General features: G+C 41.4%; 2 protein-coding genes across 5 annotated transcripts; one reads left to right on the plus strand and one right to left on the minus strand.

The window, feature by feature from the left end:
• The first annotated feature begins 230 nt into the window (after positions 1-230).
• On the plus strand, positions 231-11,155 carry zgc:56622 (uncharacterized protein LOC326033 homolog). 2 transcript variants are annotated; one of them, XM_061721291.1, is made up of 10 exons: positions 231-532; positions 6,040-6,216; positions 6,338-6,454; positions 7,395-7,472; positions 7,809-7,925; positions 8,702-8,814; positions 9,223-9,310; positions 9,387-9,470; positions 9,568-9,650; positions 9,729-11,155. In XM_061721291.1, exons 1-10 carry the CDS (start codon positions 443-445, stop codon positions 9,760-9,762), a joined length of 981 nt encoding a protein of 326 aa, XP_061577275.1. In that variant the 5' UTR covers positions 231-442; the 3' UTR covers positions 9,763-11,155. The 2 variants fall into 2 exon arrangements, with proteins under 2 accessions (XP_061577275.1, XP_061577276.1); XM_061721292.1 differs by having other exon boundaries at positions 6,040-6,190.
• klhl36 (kelch-like family member 36) lies at positions 10,133-21,623 on the minus strand. Of its 3 annotated transcripts, none has more exons than XM_061721289.1 (9): positions 21,497-21,623; positions 18,823-18,899; positions 17,574-17,768; positions 17,026-17,148; positions 16,031-16,252; positions 15,641-15,967; positions 13,928-14,155; positions 13,675-13,832; positions 10,134-12,305 (listed from the first exon to the last, which is right to left on the minus strand). In XM_061721289.1, exons 2-9 carry the CDS (start codon positions 18,874-18,876, stop codon positions 11,723-11,725), a joined length of 1,890 nt encoding a protein of 629 aa, XP_061577273.1. In that variant the 5' UTR covers positions 18,877-18,899; positions 21,497-21,623; the 3' UTR covers positions 10,134-11,722. The 3 variants fall into 3 exon arrangements, with proteins under 3 accessions (XP_061577272.1, XP_061577273.1, XP_061577274.1); XM_061721290.1 differs by having other exon boundaries at positions 15,641-15,946; positions 21,497-21,549; XM_061721288.1 differs by having other exon boundaries at positions 10,133-12,305; positions 15,641-16,252.
• Between the last annotated feature and the right edge of the window lie 1,906 nt (positions 21,624-23,529).

Raw genomic sequence — 23,529 nt, forward strand, 5'->3', positions numbered from 1 at the left:
TGTGTGTGTGTGTGTGTGTGTGTGTGTGTGTGTGTGTGTGTGTGTGTGTGTGTGTGTGTGTGTGTGTGTGTGTGTGTGTGTGTGTGTGTGTGTGTGTGTGTGTGTGTGTGTGTGTCTGTGTGTGTCTGGACTGTGAGAAAAGTGACCTTTGCAACATGCCTGCAGTCGCTTAATATTTACTCTTAGAAACTTCACAGTGCACTTTGAACATTGTCCAGTGTGACTTTTAAAAGTGATAAGGAAGAGGGAGAAGAAGAAAAAGAGTGACGGTGCAAAAACAGTGAGTTGAAGGAAAGACAGTGAAGCATTAAAGTAAAGTCAGCAAAGACAAAGGAAGGACGTTGACACGGCAGAAACGCTGAAAAGTAAAAAGAGGAAGAAGAGCACTGTGACAGTTTGTGCTGCGCTTCTTCTCTTGTTGTTATTACCCTGCTTTGACTAAATGTACTCGGCGGAGGACACGCAGGTGCCCCGGCACTTGGAGCTGAATGATGGCAGACGTATGCCACTTCTGGGTCTGGGGACATGGCAGGTAAACTCATTCAAATGTTCATGCATTTTTTTTTTCTAAAGATTTTGCATTATTTTCCTGTTGTTATTGTGTTTTCATATTTGAATATGACAAAGACTTATGCTATCTGATTTCCGTGAGAAGGTTTTAACATGATATTCAGCAGGCACTTGTATCTGAAGTGAATTACAACTGAGAGAAAACAATCCAGTCAGAGTAAACACTGTAAATTGCAAAGTAAATGCAGTAAAGGGAGCATGCAGGTGTGCAGGTGAGGGTTAAAAGGTTGGAGAGATAAAGTTGTTTAGAAAAGGAAGTGCTCTTCCAAGAGATGGCCACATGTGTATGCTGCGACTTCTGGCTCTCTACTAAGGTGCCTTTCATCGTATCGTAGAGCAACACTCACCTCTGTGCATCGTGTACAGTGCAATGAAAATGAAGGTGCTTTATCTTAACATTTTTTTCCTTTATTTTGGAAGAAGGTTTTCAAGAGCATCTTAAAAACAGAGATGGACATCCCTGCTGTTTTTACATCTTTTGGAAAACATATGTACTGAACTCGGTAAAGCGGGAGGATTAGAAAGATTGAATTCTGAGTGGCAGATTCTTAAAGTGCATTTCAGTTGTTCCTGAAAGTCAGAATTTCCACGTTCTGAATTGCACGTGTCAGCGGGAACGCCACCTGTTTTGGGAAAAAACATAACCAACTACAGACTCCAATATATGTCCTACTCCTGTAAACAAAATAAACCCTCATAAAATGTTACCGTTTATAACACTTCTGTCTTATTCTATTCACAATAAGTTACAAAGGCAAGGCAGGGCAAGGCAAATGTATTTATATAGCACAATTCAACACAAGGTAATTCAAAGTGCTTTACATTGACATTAAAAGCGGCAAGACATAATTAGACAGTAAATAACAAATAGGTAAGAAAAAGGAAAGAAGTAAAATAATTAAAAAGCACAAGCTGTTAAAAGTAAGGGCAGTAGAGTACAGCAGGTAAGTAATTAATTTAGGGGTACGCTTGAGTAAACAGTAATGTTTGTAGGCCTGATTTGAAGGAGCTGACAGTTGGAGCAGACCTCAGGTCTACAGGAAGTTTGTTCCACCGGTGAGGAGAAGAATAACTGAACGCTGCCTCACCTTGCTTGGTTCTGGTTCTTGGGACACACAACAAACCAGATCCAGATGAACCTCAGGGGTCTGGGAGCTCCATAGGAACTAACAGATCAACCATGTATTTTGGTCCAAGACCATTCAGTGCTTTGTAGACCAGCAGTAAGATTTTAAACTCTATTCTTTGACTCACTGGAAGCCAGTGTAGTGATTTCATGACCGGTGTAATATGGTCCAGTTTCCTGGTGTTTGTAAGGACTCTGGCGGATCGTTCTGGATCAGCTGCAGCTGCCTGATAGATCTCTTGTTAAGGCCTGTAAAGATGCCATTGCAATAATCCAACCTACTGAAAATGAATGCATGAATACGTTTTTCCATGTCTTGTTTAGACAGAATCCCCTTAATTCTAGCAATGTTTTTCAGGTGGTAATAGGCAGATTTAGTTATAAACTTTAGATGGCTGTTGAAGTTCAGGTCTGAGTCAAAAATTACACCAAGATTTCTGGCTTGATTTGTAGCTGTCAATGACATGGAGCCAAGGTGAGCGCTGATCTTTTCCCTTTCATTTTTAGGGCCAAAAATGATCACCTCTGTCTTTTCTGCATTTAGCTGGAGAAAATGCTGGCACAACCACTCATTGATTTGATGAATACAGTTACTCAATGAGAGTAAGGGACTGTAGTCATGTGGTGACACTGAAATATAGAGTTGTGTCATCGGCATAAGTATGGTAGGAAATGTTGTGATGTTCCATAATCTGAGCTAGGGGTAGCATATAGATGTTGAATAGAAGCGGTCCGAGAATGGACCCTTGAGGAACCCCACATGTGATCTTGGTTCTCTTAGACTCATGGTTTCCAATTGACACAAAAAAGGCCCTATCTTGCAAGTTAGATTTAAACCATTGAAGCACAGTGCCGGTAAGTCCCACCCACTTTTCCAGTCTGCTGAGAAGAATGTTATGATCAACTGTGTTAAATGCAGCACTGATATCCAGTAATACCAGAACAGAGGATTTGCCTGCATTACTATTCAGATGAATATCATTTAGGACTTTGATGAGTACAGTCTCAGTGCTGTGGTGTGGCCGAAATCCAGACTGAAATACATTAAAGAGGTTGTTTTGCATCATAAAAGCATGGATTTGCTAGAAAACGACCTTTTCAATGATTTTCCCTAAAAATAGCAGATTTGATATTGGGCTATAGTTACTAAGTGTTGTAGCATCCAGATTCGATTTTTTTAGAAGAGGTTTTATTACTGCAGTTTTCAAGGCCTAGGGAAACTGGCCTGTTTGAAGAGAAGTATTTATTATCTGCAGTACATCCGGAGCTATGCAGTTAAAAACTGTTTTAAAAAAGTTTGAAGGCAGAATATCAAGACAGACAAGACAAATACTCACAATGAGCTTTTTATCTGTGGACATGTTGTTTTGCTTTCTATGCTTTCTATGCTTTTCTATGCACTAAATACCACATATAAACAGCAAGATGAACAAAAGCGACTAGCTGTAACCGAGTCTGGAACATGGTCACCATTACAACTTGGATGTGACGTCATTCCCAGTTCTGACCCGTAACTTCAGAAATAAATAAAACACACCATAGACCGACTTCAGCATCCAATGTTGCTGCTCGTATTGAAACGATCAGCCAATTTATGCCATTAAGATAGACGTGCACATGTTAGATTTTCCTCTGGGGATGTGTTTTTACTCTGCATGTACTAAATACTCTAAATACTGAAACACATCATCTGTCCTCTGCCACCTTATCAAAACAAAATAGCGGATATGGAAAAATGGGTTTGGTATTTAGATGAGAAGATTAACTTCAGTAAACATCCTCAGTACAAAAAAGCAACTTGTGTGTTGGGAAAATAAAATAACTGGTGTGGGGAAATGAATGATCTCTTTATGCTGTGTCATGTCAAGATAGGCCTTTTTTTCCTGTGAAAAGAGTAGAAGATGAAATGATCAATGCTCATGAAGAGTCTTGTTTATTTTGATTTAAGAGTGGAAAAAAGGAAAGCTGCAACACAGAAAAGCTTTGCACCCCATACAGTGTATAGCAAATTGTTTAAAGATGACAATTTCTTGTGTTTTATACACATGTAAGATTTGTCAAACAGTGCTAGTCCTTCATAAAAATCAACTTCACAGATCTCATCAGAAGAAAACTTTCTCTGTGTCATCATCACAAATAGAGCAGTACAAATATGCCAGAAAACATACATATATACATACATACATACATACATACATACATACATACATACATACATACATACATACATACATACATACATACATACATACATACATACATACATACATACATACATACATACATACATACATACATACATACATACATACATACATACATACATACATACATACATACATACATACATACATACATACATACATACATACATACATACATAAAAAAATAATTTAAAGCCTTATGGATCTATATAACTCTTTATCTCTCTTAAGGGGTTTGACTCAAACACAGAAAAGGCAGACACAGGCATAGGTAATGTTTCACTGGTGGGTTAGCGATTCAAATAAACACCAGGAACCATCATTGGAGCGTTAAGAACCCTGTTGTTAAAAAAGCAATAAATGAGTTGCTTTTTATATCTGGTTAATCAGGAACCAGCTTTGCTTTGCTCAAAAATGTTCTTACAAAGCTGACTGAGATACAATGAACACCTTTCTGCAACACCTCCTTGTGTGTGACATAATTCATTCAGCTTCAAGGTTTATGCTTTACCATAAACGTCAAAAGGCGCAAAGTTGTGCAACTTTGGTTTGAATTCAGGACACACTCGTCTCTGCAATAATATGCACAGCAAATGCAGTGAGGTCTTCGTGAGCTGGAAGAAAGAGGTGTGGAGGAAACGTCACCGACATTGCTTTTAAACCTGGGAACCGTGATACCACAACAGCTCGTAACTGGTGTGAGAGCACCTGCCTTTCCTCTGTCTGCTCCTTATGTTCAGCAGAGGAGCAGCATCTTGGCCATGAGTCGCACATGTGAACAAACATCCCAAAGTACATCCCAAAGTACAATGTACAAAGTGACCGTCTCAGTTGATTTGTAAGACTAGGTTGCCATCCATCCATCCACTTTCCACCGCTTATCCGGAACCGGGTCGCGGGGGCAGCAGTCTCAGCAGAGATGCCCAGACTTCCTTCACCCCAGAAACTTCCTCCAGCTCCTCCGAGGGGAGTCCGAGGCGTTCCCAGGCCATACGAGAGACATAGTCTCTCCAGCGTGTCCTGGGTCTTCCCCCGGGTCTCCTCCCGGTGGGACATGCCTGGAACACCTCCCTAGGGAGGCGTCCAGGAGGCATCCATTACAGATGCCCAAGCCACCTCAGCTGACTCCTCTCAATGTGAAGGAGCAGCGGCTCGACTCCGAGCTCCTCCCGGGTGACCGAACTCCTCACCCTATCTCTAAGGGAGCGTCCAGCCACCCTGTGGAGGAAACTCATCTCGGCCGCTTGTATCCGCGATCTTGTCCTTTCAGTCATTACCCAAAGTTCATGACCATAGGTGAGGGTGGGAGTGTAGATTGACCGGTAAATCGAGGGCTTCGCCTTTCGACTCAGCTCCTTCTTCACCACGACGGTCCAGTACATCGACTGCATAACTGCGGACGCTGCACCGATCCGTCTGTCAATCTCACGCTCCATCGTTCCCTCACTCGTGAACAAGACCCCGAGATACTTGAACTCCTCCACCTGAAGCAGGACTTCTCCACCCACCCGGAGAAGGCACGCCACCCTTTCCCGGTGGAGAACCATGGCCTCGGTTTTGGAGGTGCTGATTCTCATCCCTGCCGCGTCGCACTTGGCCTCAAACCGCCCCAGCACATGCTGAAGGTCCCGGTCTGATGAAGCCAACAGGACAACGTCATCCGCAAAAAGCAGAGATGAAATCCTGAGGTTCCCAAACCGGATCCTCTCCGGCCCCTGGCTATGCCTATAAATGCTGTCCATAAAAATTATGAACAGGACCGGTGACAAAGGGCAGCCCTGCCGGAGTCCAACATGCACCGGGAACAAGTCTGATCTACTGCCGGCAATGCGAACCAAACTCCTGCTCCGATCATATAGACCGGACAGCCCTTAATAGAGAGCCCCCCACTAAGGTTGTCTCTAAGGATTTTATAAGCCTGCTATTAAATATCTTCCACGTATTTGTTTCTACATGATGTCATCACCCAAATTTAAGCTGAGAATGAGCATTTCAAGTATTATATACATTTTATATTATTATATATTTGATGTGTGGAAGTACATGAGTGAATTGGGTCATACTAAAATGTAATCCTATCTTATCTCAGAGGAAGATACATTTTATTTTTTACGTCATCATCTCTTCTGCTTGTTACAGGCTTCTCCTCTGGCGATGACCTCGATCCAGGGTGGAGTTGAGGCAGCTATTGCAGCTGGTTATCGCCACATAGACACAGCCTACGGCTACCAGAATGAGGTGGACATTGGGAAAGCCCTGCGCTCCAAGATGCAGCAGGGCATCATTCGGCGTGAGGACATGTTCATTGTTAGCAAGGTGGAAGGAAATTTGAATGCAACACAAATGACCAGTTCCACGATTTAGGGTTGATGTGCTGATATATACTGTATATTGTAGGTAACGTGCTAATTATCTGTCCTTCACCTTTGTTTTATAGCTGTGGGGCACCCATCATGCACCAGATGACATCCCAGTGTGTCTTCAAAAGTCCCTAAAGGATCTCCAACTGGATTACCTTGATCTGTATCTTGTGCATTTCCCTGTGGGCTTAAAGGTTAAAATAAAACCAAAGACACTACATTCCAGTCCCACCATTATTGTACAGATTCTTACTATAGCAGAGAATTTAACACATGACACTTTTGTATTATTTCTGCTCTGGTCTTTCTGTGTCCTTAATACATCTGTATGAATGTACAGGTATAGAGTAGGGATGTCCCGATACCATTTTTTTCAAACCGAGTAAGAGTACGAGTATTTTAATTTGTGTACTTGCCGATACCGAGTACCGATCCGATACTTCCACCACAAAAATAACTAGGCCAAAAATGCAATGAAAAATGCAATGAATTGGAAGACAGGTTTTATTTGCAACAGAAATTCAATTTTAAACAAAACTCGGCCAGCGGGGCTTTCCTCCATGCTGTCTCATCGCAGGTACAACTGTACCTGCGCGGCAGTGGCAGCTCGGTGGCTGCTCCGCCGCCAGGCTGCACACTCACCCGGGGAGCCGCAGGGCGGCTCAACATCTCCCCCTGGCGGCGCTAACCAGTAACTACAACAACAATGAAGTATCGGTGCGTGGTATCGGAGAATTTTTGCAAGTACGAGTATATGAGAGCAGTATCGGCCCCGATACCGATACCAGTATCGGTATCGGGGCATCCCTAGTATATAGGAATATCTGCTCATTGCTAGATATTCAGATATTAATTCGTTCTTACTGGAGATATGGTCAAAAATCAATGCGTACCACCTCTCCAATGATGTTTGTAAATTATAAAATAAAAAGCACCCTAAAAAAGGACATGTTTTACAGAACCTGTAACATGGCATCGTTTGCTGAAAATGGACATTTCAGGCAAACAGGATGTAGCAAATATCGGTAAAAAAAGATTTTGCATAAAGTTTGACATATCGGCTGACATGTTGTTTGAGGGTTGAAAAAAAAATTGTTTTAAAATTTATGTTGATAATTTTTTTCTTTTCTGCAGAAAATAGATGATGAGCTTTTTCCACAGAAGGATGGCCAGATTCTGACCTCTGACATTGACTACCTGGATGTATGGAGGGTAAGAAAACCGGCGGTCTCAGCATTTACCGAACCCTAAAAACTTCCCTGAGCTCTGGAAAAGGAACTAACGGTTCACAATGTCACAGATAAATGACTAAAACTCAAGTGACTGAAATAATTTTGCTTCTTTCAAATGACACGAAAATGAATTAAATGTTCTGTATATGTAAAATATTTGGAAAAACAAACAGCATGTTTCTTCATTGTCTTTTGGGGACTTAAACATACTACACTACCCCCACCTGAGATGAGAAGAAAACTGATTACAAATATTTAAAAGAAGGCTTTGTGGTTGGATTGTACCTCACTGTCAACACTGTTACTGTGGTTGCAGGGGATGGAGATGTTGCAAGCCTCTGGGAAGGTGAAGAGCATCGGTGTGTCCAACTTCAGCATCCTGCAGCTGGAGAGACTTCTTGCTCTGTGCAGGGTCCCCCCTGCTGTTAATCAGGTGCCAGATGTCCACCTGAAATCCAGTCAGCTTCTCTTCAACTAGCTTCAGTAACTCAACTTCTCATGTCCTTTGATTATAGTCTTTATTTAAAAACATTTACATCAACTGTTCAAGTATTCACTTTAGAAAGTTTTTGAGCTGTTTGTATTATATGATTTATTCCCAGGAACTTTGTTCACCATCTCAGCTCTACTGAACTAGACGAGGCTGTGCCTCTTTGCCGTTGTCTTTTTACACTGTTTTTAAACTTTACGATCAACACTTATATTATATATATATATATATATATATATATATATATATATATATATATATATATATATTAAGATGCATGTGATTTTCTGTGCACCACACTGTAATATTCCCCACATTAAGTGCAGAATATATCATATCGAATTGTATTCACATCTGTAAAAATGTTTAATTTTGTCAGCAAAATAGCAAAATAATGCCAAACAAAAACATTGTAAAACTAAATTTATTACAATTGTTCTGTCCTCAATGCGTCTGTTGCATGTATTGACAGGCAGCTAAATTATATGAACTAAACTGAACAACAATACTTATAGACTTGGATGAAGTTAATTTAGCCTCTTTTGTGTCTAGCTACTCAAACATTTTAACTTTGGAAAGATATTCTCGTACACCAATAATTCCAAGGCTAAATACCCATGAATAACGTTGTCCTTTCTTTCTTTTTTTTGCTCAAACAAAGCAATGCTATTTAAAATCCAACTAAGCCTGGAAACCTTTTAAAATGGTCTTTCCTGCAGATTGAGCTGCATCCCTACCTGGTTCAGACTGATATCATAGAGTTTTGTAAATCCAAGAACATCGCGCTGACAGCCTACAGCCCCTTTGGTTCACCTGGAAGACCCTCAGATCAGTAAGATGCCGCAACAAACGCACATCATCACTGATCCACTGTTATCCAACTTGTACTAGTTCACAGTTACAACTAAATTGGCTAAAAACAAACAATATATAAATAACACAGTAGCTACCACTTATAATGTAACGATGTAACCCATCAATGAATATTTTGTCATTTGTCCAGGGAAGTAGGAGTCATGTTGTTATCCATAGTTTTTAATCTGTGCATTCATTGCAGCCTTTTGCATCCTTTTGTACATTTGCCTCTTTGATAACCATTTTCCAGATGTTTTGCAAGAAATACTTTTTTTCATTTTGTTTCCTGTTTAGGTTGTTTTGTGTCTCCTTGAGCTTTGCTTTGTGCTTTTCTTGCAAATAAAGACAAGTGAATGTAAACTCTTGGTCTCTGGTTGTCTCACAGGCTCACAGGTGACACCGATCCTCATTTACTTCTGGAGGACCCTGTTGTGGCCCATATAGCCAAGAAGCACAGACGCACCCCTGCACAGGTCAGTTAGTCTGTGCGTTGCTCTGTGTTTATGTACATGCACGTGCTCTTGTTAGTAAACGCGTGTTTTCTCCCAGGTGTTGCTGAGGTATCATGTTGAGCAGGGAGTTTCAGTCATCCCTAAAAGTGACAAGTCCCATCACATCCTTGAGAACACAAAGGTGAACACGTATCACATACTCTCCTGAGGAAAAAAAGTAATATAATTCATCTTTAAATCCCTGCGGTTAATGTGTGTTTTGATGCTGGTGGGTGCAGATCTTTGATTTCAGTCTAACAGAAGAAGACATGCAAGCTCTTAAAAGCCTTGACCGAGGCTGGAGGTCCTGCATGCTTGATGAGTAAGTCCCCACAAATGATGCAAGTATCTTTTGCATTGTACTGTTATTTTGAAAGTAACAGCTGTTGTTGTTTAACAGATACAAGTCCCACCCGTACTTCCCCTTTGTGTGAGCCAGCCAGGAGAGAAGTCACCGCACAACTGGGATCAATATACATGACTAATAATAATCAAATGTGAATGCCATGAATCGGACCAACGAACATTTGCAAATGATTATATTTTTCTTAATGAATGTTGAAGACATGTCACATGTCACATACCACAGAGGTAGAACAGCTTAACTTTCAACCTGTCTTTACTGCTCACAGCTCTGCAGACTCCACCTGCAGGACTTAGTTCTTAGTTCTTGCACACTTACACTTGATATTTTGATAAGTGAATTTACACTGGCAACTCGGTTATTGCAAAGTAAAGGTCAACTACTGAGATGGTGCTCTCAAAACAGACCGATAATTGAGTGTGGAATGCTGGACACGGCCCGCACTAATTAATGGTGGTAATGTTGTCGATGCACTGGAAGTGGTGGGAGCCTCATTTGCTATGTTTTGGGATATTTTGGACAGTCCTCTGTATTCAGCATCAATGATGGCACAGCTGTAAAGTACCATAAATAAATAAAGTGGACAGATCACACAATTACAATTTATAATTAATGAAGTCCAATAATGACAATAATAGAGCAGTAATGAAGCAGCCGAAGAACAAAGTACACCATCATCACCCCGGTAAGAGCTCAAAGGCTCTTATACACCGGGTAAGCACTCACACACTGCACATGCAGGAGCACAGTGAGCTCTTGCGTGTGCAAAAAGACAAAAATCAAAGAAACAAACCAAAAATCTATTGCTATCATGGCAGCACCAGCAGTCTGACCAGCACTGATCCAGCTGTCCCCTCCTATATGATCTCTTGCTTGTGTTTGTTCTCTCAGATGTAAGTCGCTTTGGATAAAAGTGACTGCTAAATGACAGTAGTAGTGGTGCTTATGATGTTTATGAGTATGTTGGGGGGGTACATGTGTGCTGTGTGGGTATCATCAATGTTAGGATGTGCATGAAAATGACCTGTTTTAACCACAATTTTATATGTTGGTGATTTTATTATGTAAAGCACTTTGCTCTATTTAGTATGAAAAGTGCTATATAAAAAAGGTTTGATTTGATTAGTAGTAGTACTGTTTTTAGAAAAGTGTACTGTTTGGACAGTAACCCACGTTTGCCCCTTGTGAATCTGCCATGTAAGGCTTTGTGCTGCCCACCTCAGATGTACACTAAGAACAGAAAGTTGTGAAATAAGGAAAATGTTTTTTTTAAAGGGAGGTTAGATCATTCTGCTGTGATCTGGATTTGTGATGTCACAACCTCCAGTGAATCTGAAAGTCTCACAGAAGGAGGATGATTCAAACCTGGATCATCACACACAAACTGACAAGTTTGTGTCATGTCAAAATCTTACAGTTGCTTTGTGATTTTAAAAATCCAAATAAATAAACTTTTTTCTGTCTTATATCTCCTTTAAAAGACAAAGCTTACACAAACACAACTGAAAAACACAATTTTTAAATTATTTTATTATATTATAGAGTACTGAGCACTTGAGTATTCAGTTATATGAGCTCTCTGAGTATAACAATGATGTTACTGGATGAACCTTGAGACTTTTAAAGATATTTTTGTTTTGTTTAATTATTACTTTGTGTCTAGCAGTTAGCCATTTCGACTACTTATAAAACAACAAATCAGTCAATTATAAGCTGTTCTGTACTGGATACTGGAAGCAGTATCAACATTTTTTTTTTTAAAGCAAACCGTTAATACTTCAAGCATGGAGTATCAGACATGACCTTGTGGTTGTTATGACACTCTCAGACATTGGTTTTGGGTCTTCTTCTGGCTGTTTTACATCTTTTTGAGTTTTATGTGTCAAGTATAGTTTTGGTTTCACCAAATGTTAAAAAAAAAGGTTAACTCCACGTGCAGAGCACAGAACGATGATTGCATGATGGAGATTTCAGCGCCCCACCTGTAACTGTTGTTTCTGTTTTTATCTTTCCTGCACCTCTTTCCGCAGTTATGCAGTTATGGGGCGCGATCTTCCTTTCGCCTCTCGTCCCGTTTTCTTCTTCTTCTCTGGCAAAGCCGACGGTGGTGAGGGCTGAACGGTGCACACACACGCTGACGCCCCTGCGATGCGCTTGGGCAGGTCGGGCCCTCTGGACCACGAGTCCTTATCCGGGTCATACACCTGAGTGACTCTGGAGAACGACATGCTCTCCCAGCTGTAACCTCCGAGCACGTAAATCCTCCCCGCCCGGACCGCCAGCCCCGCCTCGCTGTTGGGCAGCAGCAGCGGCGCCACCCGAGTCCACTGGCCCCCGCGTGGGTCATAGGACTCCACCTGCAGGATGTCGAAGCGTTCGGTGGTGTCCGCGTGATCGTCGCTACCTCCGATGGCGTAGATCAGGTTGTTGAGGGAGGCCATGCAGTGCCAGCCCCGGGCCAGAGACATCTCCTGGCATTCCAGCCACACGTCGCCGCCTCGCGAGGGATCATAGCTGAGGACGTCTCGCCGGTATGGACCAATCTGATAGTCGTGACCACCGGAGATGTAGACGACACCATGGTGGACCGTCCCAGCGTGCCCGTAAGTGAACCTGTAGAAGAAGATTAGAAAAAATTCTTATGTAGGATAACTAAGGTGATCGTCTACAACGTGAGCCACCATTTCTTCTGAATTCCTCTTCAAACATGGACAAGATGGGACTTAAAATATTACGAGGCTGACCTGAATAAGTGACGACAGAAGGGGGGAACTTTCCCTGCAGCTGCTAAGTGACCTTATGGCCCTTTTGCACTAGTCTCGCTTCACCTCGGTTCTACCCGCTTTGCGCTTTTGCACTCGGGCTGAGACGGGTAGAGCCGCTCCAAGCCGATACATTTTTCTGTAACCATTCTGGCGAGGTTCTATCAGGGCTGAGCAGGGACTATTTCTGACGTCACCACCCTCCACGCCAGTGATTGGTCGGGGGGCCGGGCCGTCAAACGTTTGAATCAGGAAGTGGGAGTCAGCGCGAGAGCGACTCGCGGCTCGCAGCGATTTTATTATACAGCGCAAAACGTCTGTTTGGTGATCCAACTCTGAGATGCAGATGTTCATAAACCTAGTGGCTGACGAGAGAATTAAAAAAGGGATGTAGACGTGCTGTTTTTTTCTCAGCCGCTCGCGGCTCCAGCTGATTTCTCATCTGCGCCGACACAAACAAAGGTGTTGCGCAATCGAGTACGTCACAGCAGCTTCACCCCAACCCGCCCACTTCTCATCTGGCTGTGCAAAAACACACGGGTGGAGCCGCGTCGAGCCGTGCCGAGGCGAGACTAGTGGAAAAGTGGCATTAGAGGCTCAATAAGCAAAAGAACAGAAATGTGTAGCTGTAATCTCTCTTGAATGTGATGACTAACCTGGTAAAAGCACAGGGCTGCTGGCATCACATAAAGTTGTGATGACGAACAAACTCTGATTTGTTCGACCTACAGTGAAGCATAGCTTCAGTCAAAGGGGGCGTAATGGCAATTTAACAACCAAAAAACAAAATGCCATTTTGAGGGAATTTGAAGTCATTTCCAACTGGTTCCAAAAAGGTAGTCCAGCAGGGATCTGTGTTCAACCTTTATTTCACATGTGCAAAGCTTTAAAAAACACCTACAAAAAAACAGGTGCTGAATGAAAGATTAAGAGCAAGCTTGTATATTATCAAAAAAGAAAAAACACATCAAGCTACTGGTGATGGAATAAACCATGCGGACCCACACACACTCTTGCACGGTTGAAAAACTGTGTGGCTTCCTAGATCCTAATTCCCCTGCCAACGCACACGCACACGCACACGCACACGCACACACACACAGAGAACAACTCTAAATTGGCTACAACAGGAGGCATTGATTGAAAAACGTAATATGTCTTTCCATCAAACCTAAATACGCACAGCAGTCTTAACGGTAGGGGTTTTTGTTTCCACCTACCTGGGTAGATCTGCCACGTAGGACCAGCAGTCCTCTGCAGGGTTGTAAACCTCCACAGAAGACAGTGCTCCGGTGTCATTTCTCCCTCCCACAGCGATCAGACACTCTCCCACGGCCCCTAGGTAAAAGTCCACCCGCCGCTGGTTCATCGGAGCCCCCTGTAAAACATCCAGGCCGACACACGACAGGAACAACAGTCAGGAAGCTAAACTCTGTGACTAATGACAGCTGGGTGGACAGGAACTGACCGTACCCTTGTCCAGTGGTTGTGCCGTGGGTCATATCTGTACAGCAGGTTGCAGGCGGCATCTCCTCCGTTGTCCTTTGATGAGCTGCCGCCGGCGGTAAAGATGAACCCGCCCAGCACTGCCAGGCAGTGGTGGCTCCGCTGGGCCGGCAGCTCCGTCTCCACCTCCCAGCTGCCAGTCTCACTATCCAGCCGGCAAACATTCGCACTCAACTCCTCTCCACGCTCAAACACCTTAAACAAGGAGTAGAAGACACAATGACCTTCTCTCACATCAGTCTGAAAAAAAGAGTTTTTGCAGTCTGCTGTTAAAGAAAAGTCACACTATTTCATCTTGTTTTTTGATCATGCAACTAGGGATGGGCGGTATGGGCTAAAAAATGTATCACGATAATTTCTGGCATTTATCCGGATAACGATAAAAATGATGATATGATCTTTCTTTCTTTCTTTCTTTCAGGCTCATATTCTTTCTTTCAGGCTTATATTCTTTCTTTCTTTCAGGCTCATATCTTTCTTTCTTTCTTTCAGGCTTATATTCTTTCTTTCTTTCAGGCTTATATTCTTTCTTTCTTTCAGGCTTATATTCTTTCTTTCTTTCTTTCTTTCTTTCTTTCTTTCAGGCTCATATTCTTTCTTTCAGGCTCATATTCTTTCTTTCAGGCTTATATTCTTTCTTTCTTTCTTTCAGGCTCATATTCTTTCTTTCTTTCTTTCTTTCAGGCTCATATTCTTTCTTTCAGGCTCATATTCTTTCTTTCTTTCTTTCTTTCAGGCTCATATTCTTTCTTTCTTTCTTTCTTTCAGGCTCATATTCTTTCTTTCTTTCTTTCTTTCTTTCAGGCTCATATTCTTTCTTTCAGGCTTATATTCTTTCTTTCTTTCAGGCTTATATTCTTTCTTTCTTTCTTTCTTTCAGGCTCATATTCTTTCTTTCTTTCCTTCTTTCAGGCTCATATTCTTTCTTTCTTTCTTTCCTTCTTTCAGGCTCATATTCTTTCTTTCTTTCTTTCCTTCTTTCAGGCTCATATTCTTTCTTTCTTTCAGGCTCATATTCTTTCTTTCTTTCCTTCTTTCAGGCTCATATTCTTTCTTTCTTTCCTTCTTTCAGGCTCATATTCTTTCTTTCTTTCAGGCTCATATTCTTTCTTTCTTTCCTTCTTTCAGGCTCATATTCTTTCTTTCTTTCCTTCTTTCAGGCTCATATTCTTTCTTTCTTTCTTTCTTCCAAGCTCGTTTATTTCAGGTTCCTTCCTTCCTTCCTTCCTTCCTTCCTTCCTTCCTTCCTTCCTTCCTTCCTTCCTTCCTTCCTTCCTTCCTTCCTTCCTTCCTTCCTTCCTTCCTTCCTTCCTTCCTTCCTTCCTTCCTTCCTTCCTTCCTTCCTTCCTTCCTTCCTTCCTTCCTTCCTTCCTTCCTTCCTTCCTTCCTTCCTTCCTTCCTTCCTTCCTTCCTTCCTTCCTTCCTTCCTTCCTTCCTTCCTTCCTTCCTTCCTTCCTTCCTTCCTTCCTTCCTTCCTTCCTTCCTTCCTTCCTTCCTTCCTTCCTTCCTTCCTTCCTTCCTTCCTTCCTTCCTTCCTTCCTTCCTTCCTTCCTATCGTTTTTACCGCGAGATGACAAATTCTTACCGTGGGGAATTTTTTTGACGGTATATCGTGAACGGTAAAATATCACCCATTCCTACATGCAACTGCTACGACATAAAGTGGAAGGTACCAAGTACCTCTCCTCCAATGAGCAGCAGCCGCTCCACTCCTCCCCGCAGCGTGGTCCTTTCAGTTTGAAGCAGCGGCTGAGCGCTCGGCCTGGCGTGGTAGCCCAGCGCTTCCTCCACCAAAGCCTCGCAGTCAGCTTTGTTGGGCAGCAGGGCTCGCACCGCCGGCAGCACCCGGCCCACGAGGTCCCCCACCGGCATCAGCGGGAATCGAATGTGAGAGAGGAGTTTTCTGGCGTGTGCGGCCCGCTCAGGGCTCTGGCTGAGCCACTGCAGGGAGGCCTGCAGGAGAGCCTGCTCGTTGTCATGCTGCACCTGGTGACGACAAGAGGAGCTCTGAGAAAACAATGGTACAAACATCTCGTAGCTCCCAACGTGTAATCGGCGAGGGGGCTTTACCTGACCACTGGACAGGTAGGAGGTGAGCTTCTGTAAAGGGACACTCCGAAGGAAGGAGGGGGTGAAAGAGAGCGTGGCAAAGCGAGCGAGGATGAAGTGGTCGATGAAGGTGTCGAGACGCTCCAGACTGTAGAGCTGAGCCAGTTCTTGGAGGTACAGATAGTTGTCCTCGTTCACCTCCCGCTCCAGGTACTGGCAGCAGAAATCAACCACTCGCCACACCTGAACAACCCATGCACATTACTGTGTATTTTACATGCAGCAATGACTTGACAAATGATGCATTTATAAGCAGTTTTATGACATTTTAAATTTATTGTGATAAACAATCATCATGCGAAATGAAAAATTCGAACATTTTTAATCAGAATCAGCTTTATTGGCCAAGTTTGAACATGCCAGACAGGGAAGTCTGGTTATTTCGCTCACTGTACCCAGAGTGGGTACATTATTTATTAGAATGTAAATGTATTTATTAGAATGTAAAAATGTTTAAAAAAGTATATTTTGTGCACTATTTAATGCATAAAAACAAATAACTGATGTATTGCATAGAGTTGAACCAAATTAGTTCCCTTTATTCCAACATTGATCTAAGTTTACCTCATGTTTACATCAAAATTAATCAAAGTTCATATAATCATTTCAGCTGTAAAACATTTATAACTGCTGAAAAAAGATTTGAGAAGTCTGTCTGAGGATTACCCATTTACCCATAAACAGAAAATGATTTGTAATGAATACAATTATTTTTTTAAGCAACTTTTTAAGTGAAAACTTAGGTGAGTTTTTAATGTGATCTACATGAATTTCAAAATTATTCGAAGAATTTATTCATCACGCTCACCGGAAATGTTATTTAGTTTCAAGTTTTCTTTAAATGATGATGTCTTTAAGTTATTTTTAGAAAATTGTCCTCAGTGACCATTTCTTTACAGATAAAGTTAATTCTGCTTCTCTCCTCATCCGTCTTTGAGCTGAGACCTGTTCCTGACCTGTAAGAGGTGCGCTGCTTCCAGCACAAAGTCGAAGTTCCCTCCATCGAGTGACAGCTCTCCGCTGTACAGGAAGTCCATCACAGCTTTCAGACCAATGATAGACATCCCGACCAGTTCCACCTGGAGACAGCAGGAGACGTTCATCATGGACGTGACATCATAAAGAGCTGTGAACCCCGGCCTCCTCTGGAGACGGCATCCTAACTATTTTATTTTCACACTTTGCTCCGTTTTGATGATCAAACCTATTACAACTGTAATTATGCTTTAATTAAACTCGTGTACGACAGAGCTGGCGTTTGTGCAGCTAGTGACTATGAAGACTCATCAACCTTTAAAAGTATCAAATTAAAGCTTATTTTCCCAAAGTGCATATTATACCCTGAAAAACGTGTCCTCAGTGCTACACATAGCAAAAGGAAAAAAAAAACTTGCCAAACACTTAAAGTTAAAATTTTGATTGGCGCCTTTAAATCAATTTCTTCACTGTTTATTTAATTCCCTGAAATATTCCCAACTTTACTTTGCCGTGCCATCGTGTGTACCTCTTGCTGGTGCTTCTCCCTCATGCCCAAAGTGAACATGGCGTGGAAATATGGGCTGGAGACGGCCAGTAGGGCTCTGTGAGCAGGAACCCGCTGGCCGTCAGCGATCAGAATCACATCACAGAATCGGTTGTGTTGCCGCTGTTCGTTGAGGCCCTGCAGCACCTCCAGGGGCTGGTCAGCCGAGCAGAAAATCTGCCAACAAGACATCACAGTTTAGACAATAAGAAGTTTTTAATGAATATATATTTCATCCCATCCTGATATATTTACTATTGATGTGACTGCTGTCACGTTAGTACTGAATATGGGTCATTTTTGAGTCTCTATAGTACAACCTTGGCAGAGTTTTCAAGGAAAACTCTGCCAAGGTTGTACTATAGAGGAACAGAGCAACATCGTTCAAATCAATCCCTGATGCTGCACTACTCCTCAAACTCCCTAAATCTGGACACAGAAGAATGGAGGACAAGGTTGAAAAATAGCAGAACTGACCTTTCATTCTCTCAAAATCTATTGTTTACTAAGGATTTCTCTTTCCAGTTTTAGATTAAATCATCTCCACTAAACTGTTTTTAACAAAATACAAATGGAGGTTGTACTTGTATTAACATATCTGGCTATCTCTGGATGTTCACAATGATTAAGACTAACTCTAAATAGCATTTTTGTCCTATAATTTTACCCTTATATGAGCTGAATTCTGAATGGACCCGAATGGACCCAAAAAGTAGTATTGGGGGAAAGCCTAACCTAGCCTCTACTTTTTCGTTTAAAAAAACAAAAAAAAACAAAAAGGTGAGTACAGCTGCAACAATTTGTCCATTGAGCTACAGCTCTTTTGACAATTTGATTTGATTTGATTTTATTAGGAATCCCCATTAGCTGGCGCCGTAGCGACCAGCTAGTCTTCATGGGGTCCACATAAAAGACATACAAAATAGATTTACAAATACAACATTAATTAATATCAGTATTCAGTACTAAAAAACCTTACAATTTAAAAACAAGTTACATGATGGGAGTTGTTAAAAAAGCATGGTAAACAAAAAAACAAAAACAAAATACTAAAAAAAAACCTTACAGTGACAAATACAATTTTAACTTCTTTTTAAAAGTAAGCAATTGAGGGGAAATTCTTATTTTTGCTGTTTGTGGCTTCTCAAAATGCAAGAGTTTTCACCATTTTCTCTCCACATAAATTAAATATTGCTGAAATAAAGCTTAAATAAAGCAAAACATCACTTACTTTGGATGATTCACTGATCTTCTGGGGCAGATGGACTCGGCCCGGTTTGTCCATTACGTCCCTCAGGAAGGCTTCATCTAACAGACACACATGCTGGGTTATTATTTAGTGAATAACTTGTGGAGTCCACCGAGAAAAGAGAGCCGAAGACATCACCATCTGCTCTGTGTTTTAAAGTGAAAATTATTGATCAACTATGGAACAGTTCATGTTTCATTTCTTCATTGGATTGACAAGAAAAAGGACAAGCTGGTGCATCATCTTGATCTTCAACTTGTTCATTCCTGCCACCTAAGAGCATAAAACTGACACATCAAAATTACACAACAGAAGACTGGGGAAATGATTCCTCGTCTGACGAATCTTCATTTCTCTTGCAACGTCTGAGGGTCAGAAGTTGCCAACAACAGCATAACAGTATTAATATCTCTTGCCTTGTGTGATGGGTGGAGCATATTTTCTTGGCACACTTTTATTTAATCACATTTTATTTCAACTCCAGTTCTAGCCGAACATCCTTTAAACACCAGAGCCGACCTGAGTATGTCCATCCCTTTAAGACCACAGTGTAACATCTTCTGATAACCCACAGTTTCACAAACCATAAATCCTCTCAAAGTGGTTTTATTTCATTTCATTTATTTATTTAAAAAGGGACAACGCACATTAATTAACATGAGCACTTGAGTCCATCATGTAAATGTGCCAGATTTAGCCATACTGGCTCATTTACATCTGCAGTCCCTGGCAGGTTAATGGCATATATAAAAAACATTGAAAGAGAACACACTAAAACACTAGAGCACAAAGTACAAACAATTAGTAAAACCATGACATAATTCTGAATAATGACAAACAACATAAATGAAGAAAAAGAGCACACAAACAAATTAGCTCACACAAAAGCACATACTGTAAACACAAACATGTAGTAAAAACAATAACCTGACCCCTATACCAGATTATGACAGCATGTTTGATTATCAAGTAACCACTGTTTTGTGTTTTTAGAGAAGGAATAAAGAGATGTGATGTTCCTTAGTTCTATGGGTATAGTGTTCCAGGTATGAGCTGCTCGATGGGAAAAGGCCGACTGCCCAAAGGCACTTTTACTATGAGTTTTTTATATACAAGTAAAATGTCTGCAAACTTGATCATATTTCCCCAGTTTTAGAAAGCATATTTAGTTAGAATATTACAATGATGATATAAATTTGACTTTGTATCCAATGTTTCTTGAACAGAGTTCAGGTCCCTGTCCTCCAATGACCTCCACAGTCCCCGGACCATGTGAAACTATGACCAACAATATGGATTAAGTTCTGGGGAAAGTTTCCAGAACTTTGTTGAATATATGCCACCCAGAGGTGTCAAGTAACGAAGTACAAATACTTTGTTACCTTACTTAAGTAGAAATTTTGGTTATCTATACTTTACTGGAGTAATTATTTTTCAGACGACTTTTTACTTTTACTCCTTACATTTTCACGCGATTACACGCGATTACATTACAGCCTTTAAAAAAAAACTATCCAGTTAAAGGAGCTTGAGGCTCCTTTTAAGAAATGAGACTCTCTAGCTCCACCCTTCACCACGACGGCCGTTGGGGGTACTGCAGCCAAGAGTGAAGCCGGCACGGGAGAACGGGGAGAACGCACATGCAGCGTCATGTGACGTCACATCCACAGCCAAGCGCGGGAAATTCGGGACCGAATTGCAGCACATTTTGCAGCACACAACCTGTTCAAGGCAACGGAGAGATACGCTAGAGGGCTCATTCGTTTTGGTTTGGAACGCTTCATCTGAAATTATTACTAGAAAACTTAAAATGTATACAGATTTTTTTCATAAATCTTGCCACAATCCGGCCTCAAGCTCCTTTAAATTGCTCCATCCGGATAGAGTGAATTTGGTTGTGGTTGTTTCAGATGTTCTTGTCCAGTTTTGTTCTTACATCCGTTCCCTCAGATTCCTGCAACTAAACTTGGATGTACATTCCAATAAAGGTTAGGATAAATGATAACATGCCTCTGAAGTTTGACTTTTTGCACCATTACAATACTTATAGGCAACTAGTCATCATATCTCCTGCTCTCTGAAACACATGTTAATGCTCAATAGTACACATATATGGTTCTTTAATATATTTGCATTATACTAAGATGCATCCATTTTCAATGGCTTTTGTCCTTAATGGTTTTTCCCCCCTTACATTACTTTTACTTTTATACTTTAAGTAGTTTTGAAAACAGTACTTTTATACTTTTACTTGACTAAAAAACTGAAGTTGATACTTCAACTTCTGAGTATTTTTAAACTCTAGTATCTATACTTCTACCTGAGTAATGAATGTGAATACTTTTGACACCATGAATGAAATCATCTCTGGGGGTGAAGAGCAGCAGATGGACTTGATCACGTGACAGGCCAGTGTGTGTTTATACATCAACTCTCTGAATAGCAGAAGTGAATAGCATTTTCCCATTTTCCAGAGCATTTACACGGCGAAATAGTCCGGAAGGGCTTACTGATTTTCTGATGATTTTGACTCTCTTCAGAAGTAAACAATGGTTACATGTAGCTGTTACACATCTTTATAAGGATAAACCACACGAACGTCCTGCAGAAAGTGATCAAAGTGCATCGTTTTTCCGCGATGACACGCGGTGCATACCTTCAAGTAATTTCCCCTTGAGAGTAATTTTCTTCTTACGGTGTCTTCCAACCGTGACGGTATTATATGTTTGGACTACAGAAACACAGGCATCAATTAGCCAGCTCAGCTACATGCTAAAGGCACTTCCTGCTAAGATTTTCAGAATAAACTAATTTGTGTTACAACTGAACAAGAGGAAAGAAAGCCTTTTTATTTAGAGGCGGGGATTTGAGAGTCCTTGATTGTAAACACTCATTTCATAATTATACTGAACAAACAATTGTTTCAGCTGCATCTATTTGAATTGTGGCCGTGGCTTTAACTGAAAAACATATGAGAGAGCCAATGTTGCTAGGCATTCTGCTGTGCATAAAGTAAATTTAAGATAAGATAAGATAAGATAAGATAAGATAAGATAAGATAAGATAAGATAAGATTGTAGTGGCCACTCACGAGCAGGACACTGTTTAGTTTCAGTAGGTTAGAATTCACAAGAATCTAGCTGTTATTAATGATGGCGATGTGTTTTCTTAGTGTTCTATTACCGTTGGTTACGGTCAGTTAGTAATGAGAGACTAGAATAAACAACACAAGTTTTTTCTTCGTCCACAAAAACCGTTTCTCTTTTGTTCCCAAACTCCTACATTGGTGACCCCGACAACTCCTACAAGATAATCCTTTATTTCTCCCTCAATGGGGAAACTCACTTTGTTCAGCAGCAGTACACTTAAAGGGGACCTATTATGGCATCTAATACCTATTTTAAACAGGCCTTGGAATTCTTAAAAACAAGCTTTTGATTGTTTTTGCTAAATAAATTAGAAATTCAGCCTCTGAGCCATGTCTTTATCTTCCCATTCTCTTACCTCCTTCTCTATGCGGGATTCTGAGTGGGCGGGGAGGCTATGATAATGAGATACTGTGCTGATTGGCTGCCTGAATGACACGATACACCGCTAAGAAAAAATGGCGGAAGCTCCAGCCGGCGGAGTTACCGTGTCATAACTGCATGCGATGCGAGCGAGCGTCAGCGACAAAATCAATTCCATCCATCCATTTGCTTTATTTTCTATGCGACGCGATGCAGTGCGCCGTTTTGAGCTGAACATTTGTCGGACGCCCTGCTTCTATTTTCTTCCTGTCACTTGCGTTGAAAGCCGGTTGAAAGCGCTGTAGGAAACATTCACGGATGAGGAACGGCTGATCCAGTTAGTTGAAATGAGAAGTTATCTCTATGATACCTCCTCATTTCACTACAAAAACCTCAATAAAGTGGCAGCTGGCTGGAGGGAGATGGACAGAGAGCGTCCAATGTCACGCATTGCGACACGATAGTCGGACACTCGCATGCAGTTACACGGTTTTATAGTTGTGGGCGTGGTTTGCATTTTGGTTACATCACGAAAATGCGCAGAATCTGAGTTCCTTGATTTAAAGGAACTGAGGGTTGCAGCTTCCTGCAGTTTTCTTGAAGTTTGTTCCAGATCTGTGGAGCAGAAAAGCTCAATGTTGCTTCTCCGTGACTGGTTCTGATTCAGGTGAAACAGAGCAGACCTGAACCAGAACACCTGAGAGGTCTGGATGGTTGATATGGCAACAGCAAGTCTATGATGTATTTTGGTCCTAAGCCATTCAGTGATTTATAAACTAACAAGTATTGTAAAGTCTATTCTCTGAGGTACAGGGAGCTGGTTTTAAGATCTCAGAACTGGAGTGATGTGTTCCACTTTCTTAGTTCTGGTGAGGACCGGGGCATGCAATTAATTCACCCCCCCTGTTTAACAAACTGAACAACCACCAAATTACAAAATGACACTTTATATTAGGGCATGAACGAAGTGATGGAAGGTATGGTTTAAATTAATTGTTTAAAATTCCCTCATAGTTTTTGTTAGTTCATTTTATTTTGAAGCCAAATCTTTTAAGGCATGTCTTCATTGGCATAAGCGGGTCTTTGGACCAATCACAGCCCGCAGCCTGCGAGGACGTTCAAGAGCGCACTGTTACGAAGGTTTGTAACTGAGTCTTTACAACTAGCAGGACTGCAAACT

The sequence above is a fragment of the Cololabis saira genome, chromosome 5 (genome assembly GCF_033807715.1).
Source record: "Cololabis saira isolate AMF1-May2022 chromosome 5, fColSai1.1, whole genome shotgun sequence".
NCBI classification, from domain to species: domain Eukaryota; kingdom Metazoa; phylum Chordata; class Actinopteri; order Beloniformes; family Belonidae; genus Cololabis; species Cololabis saira.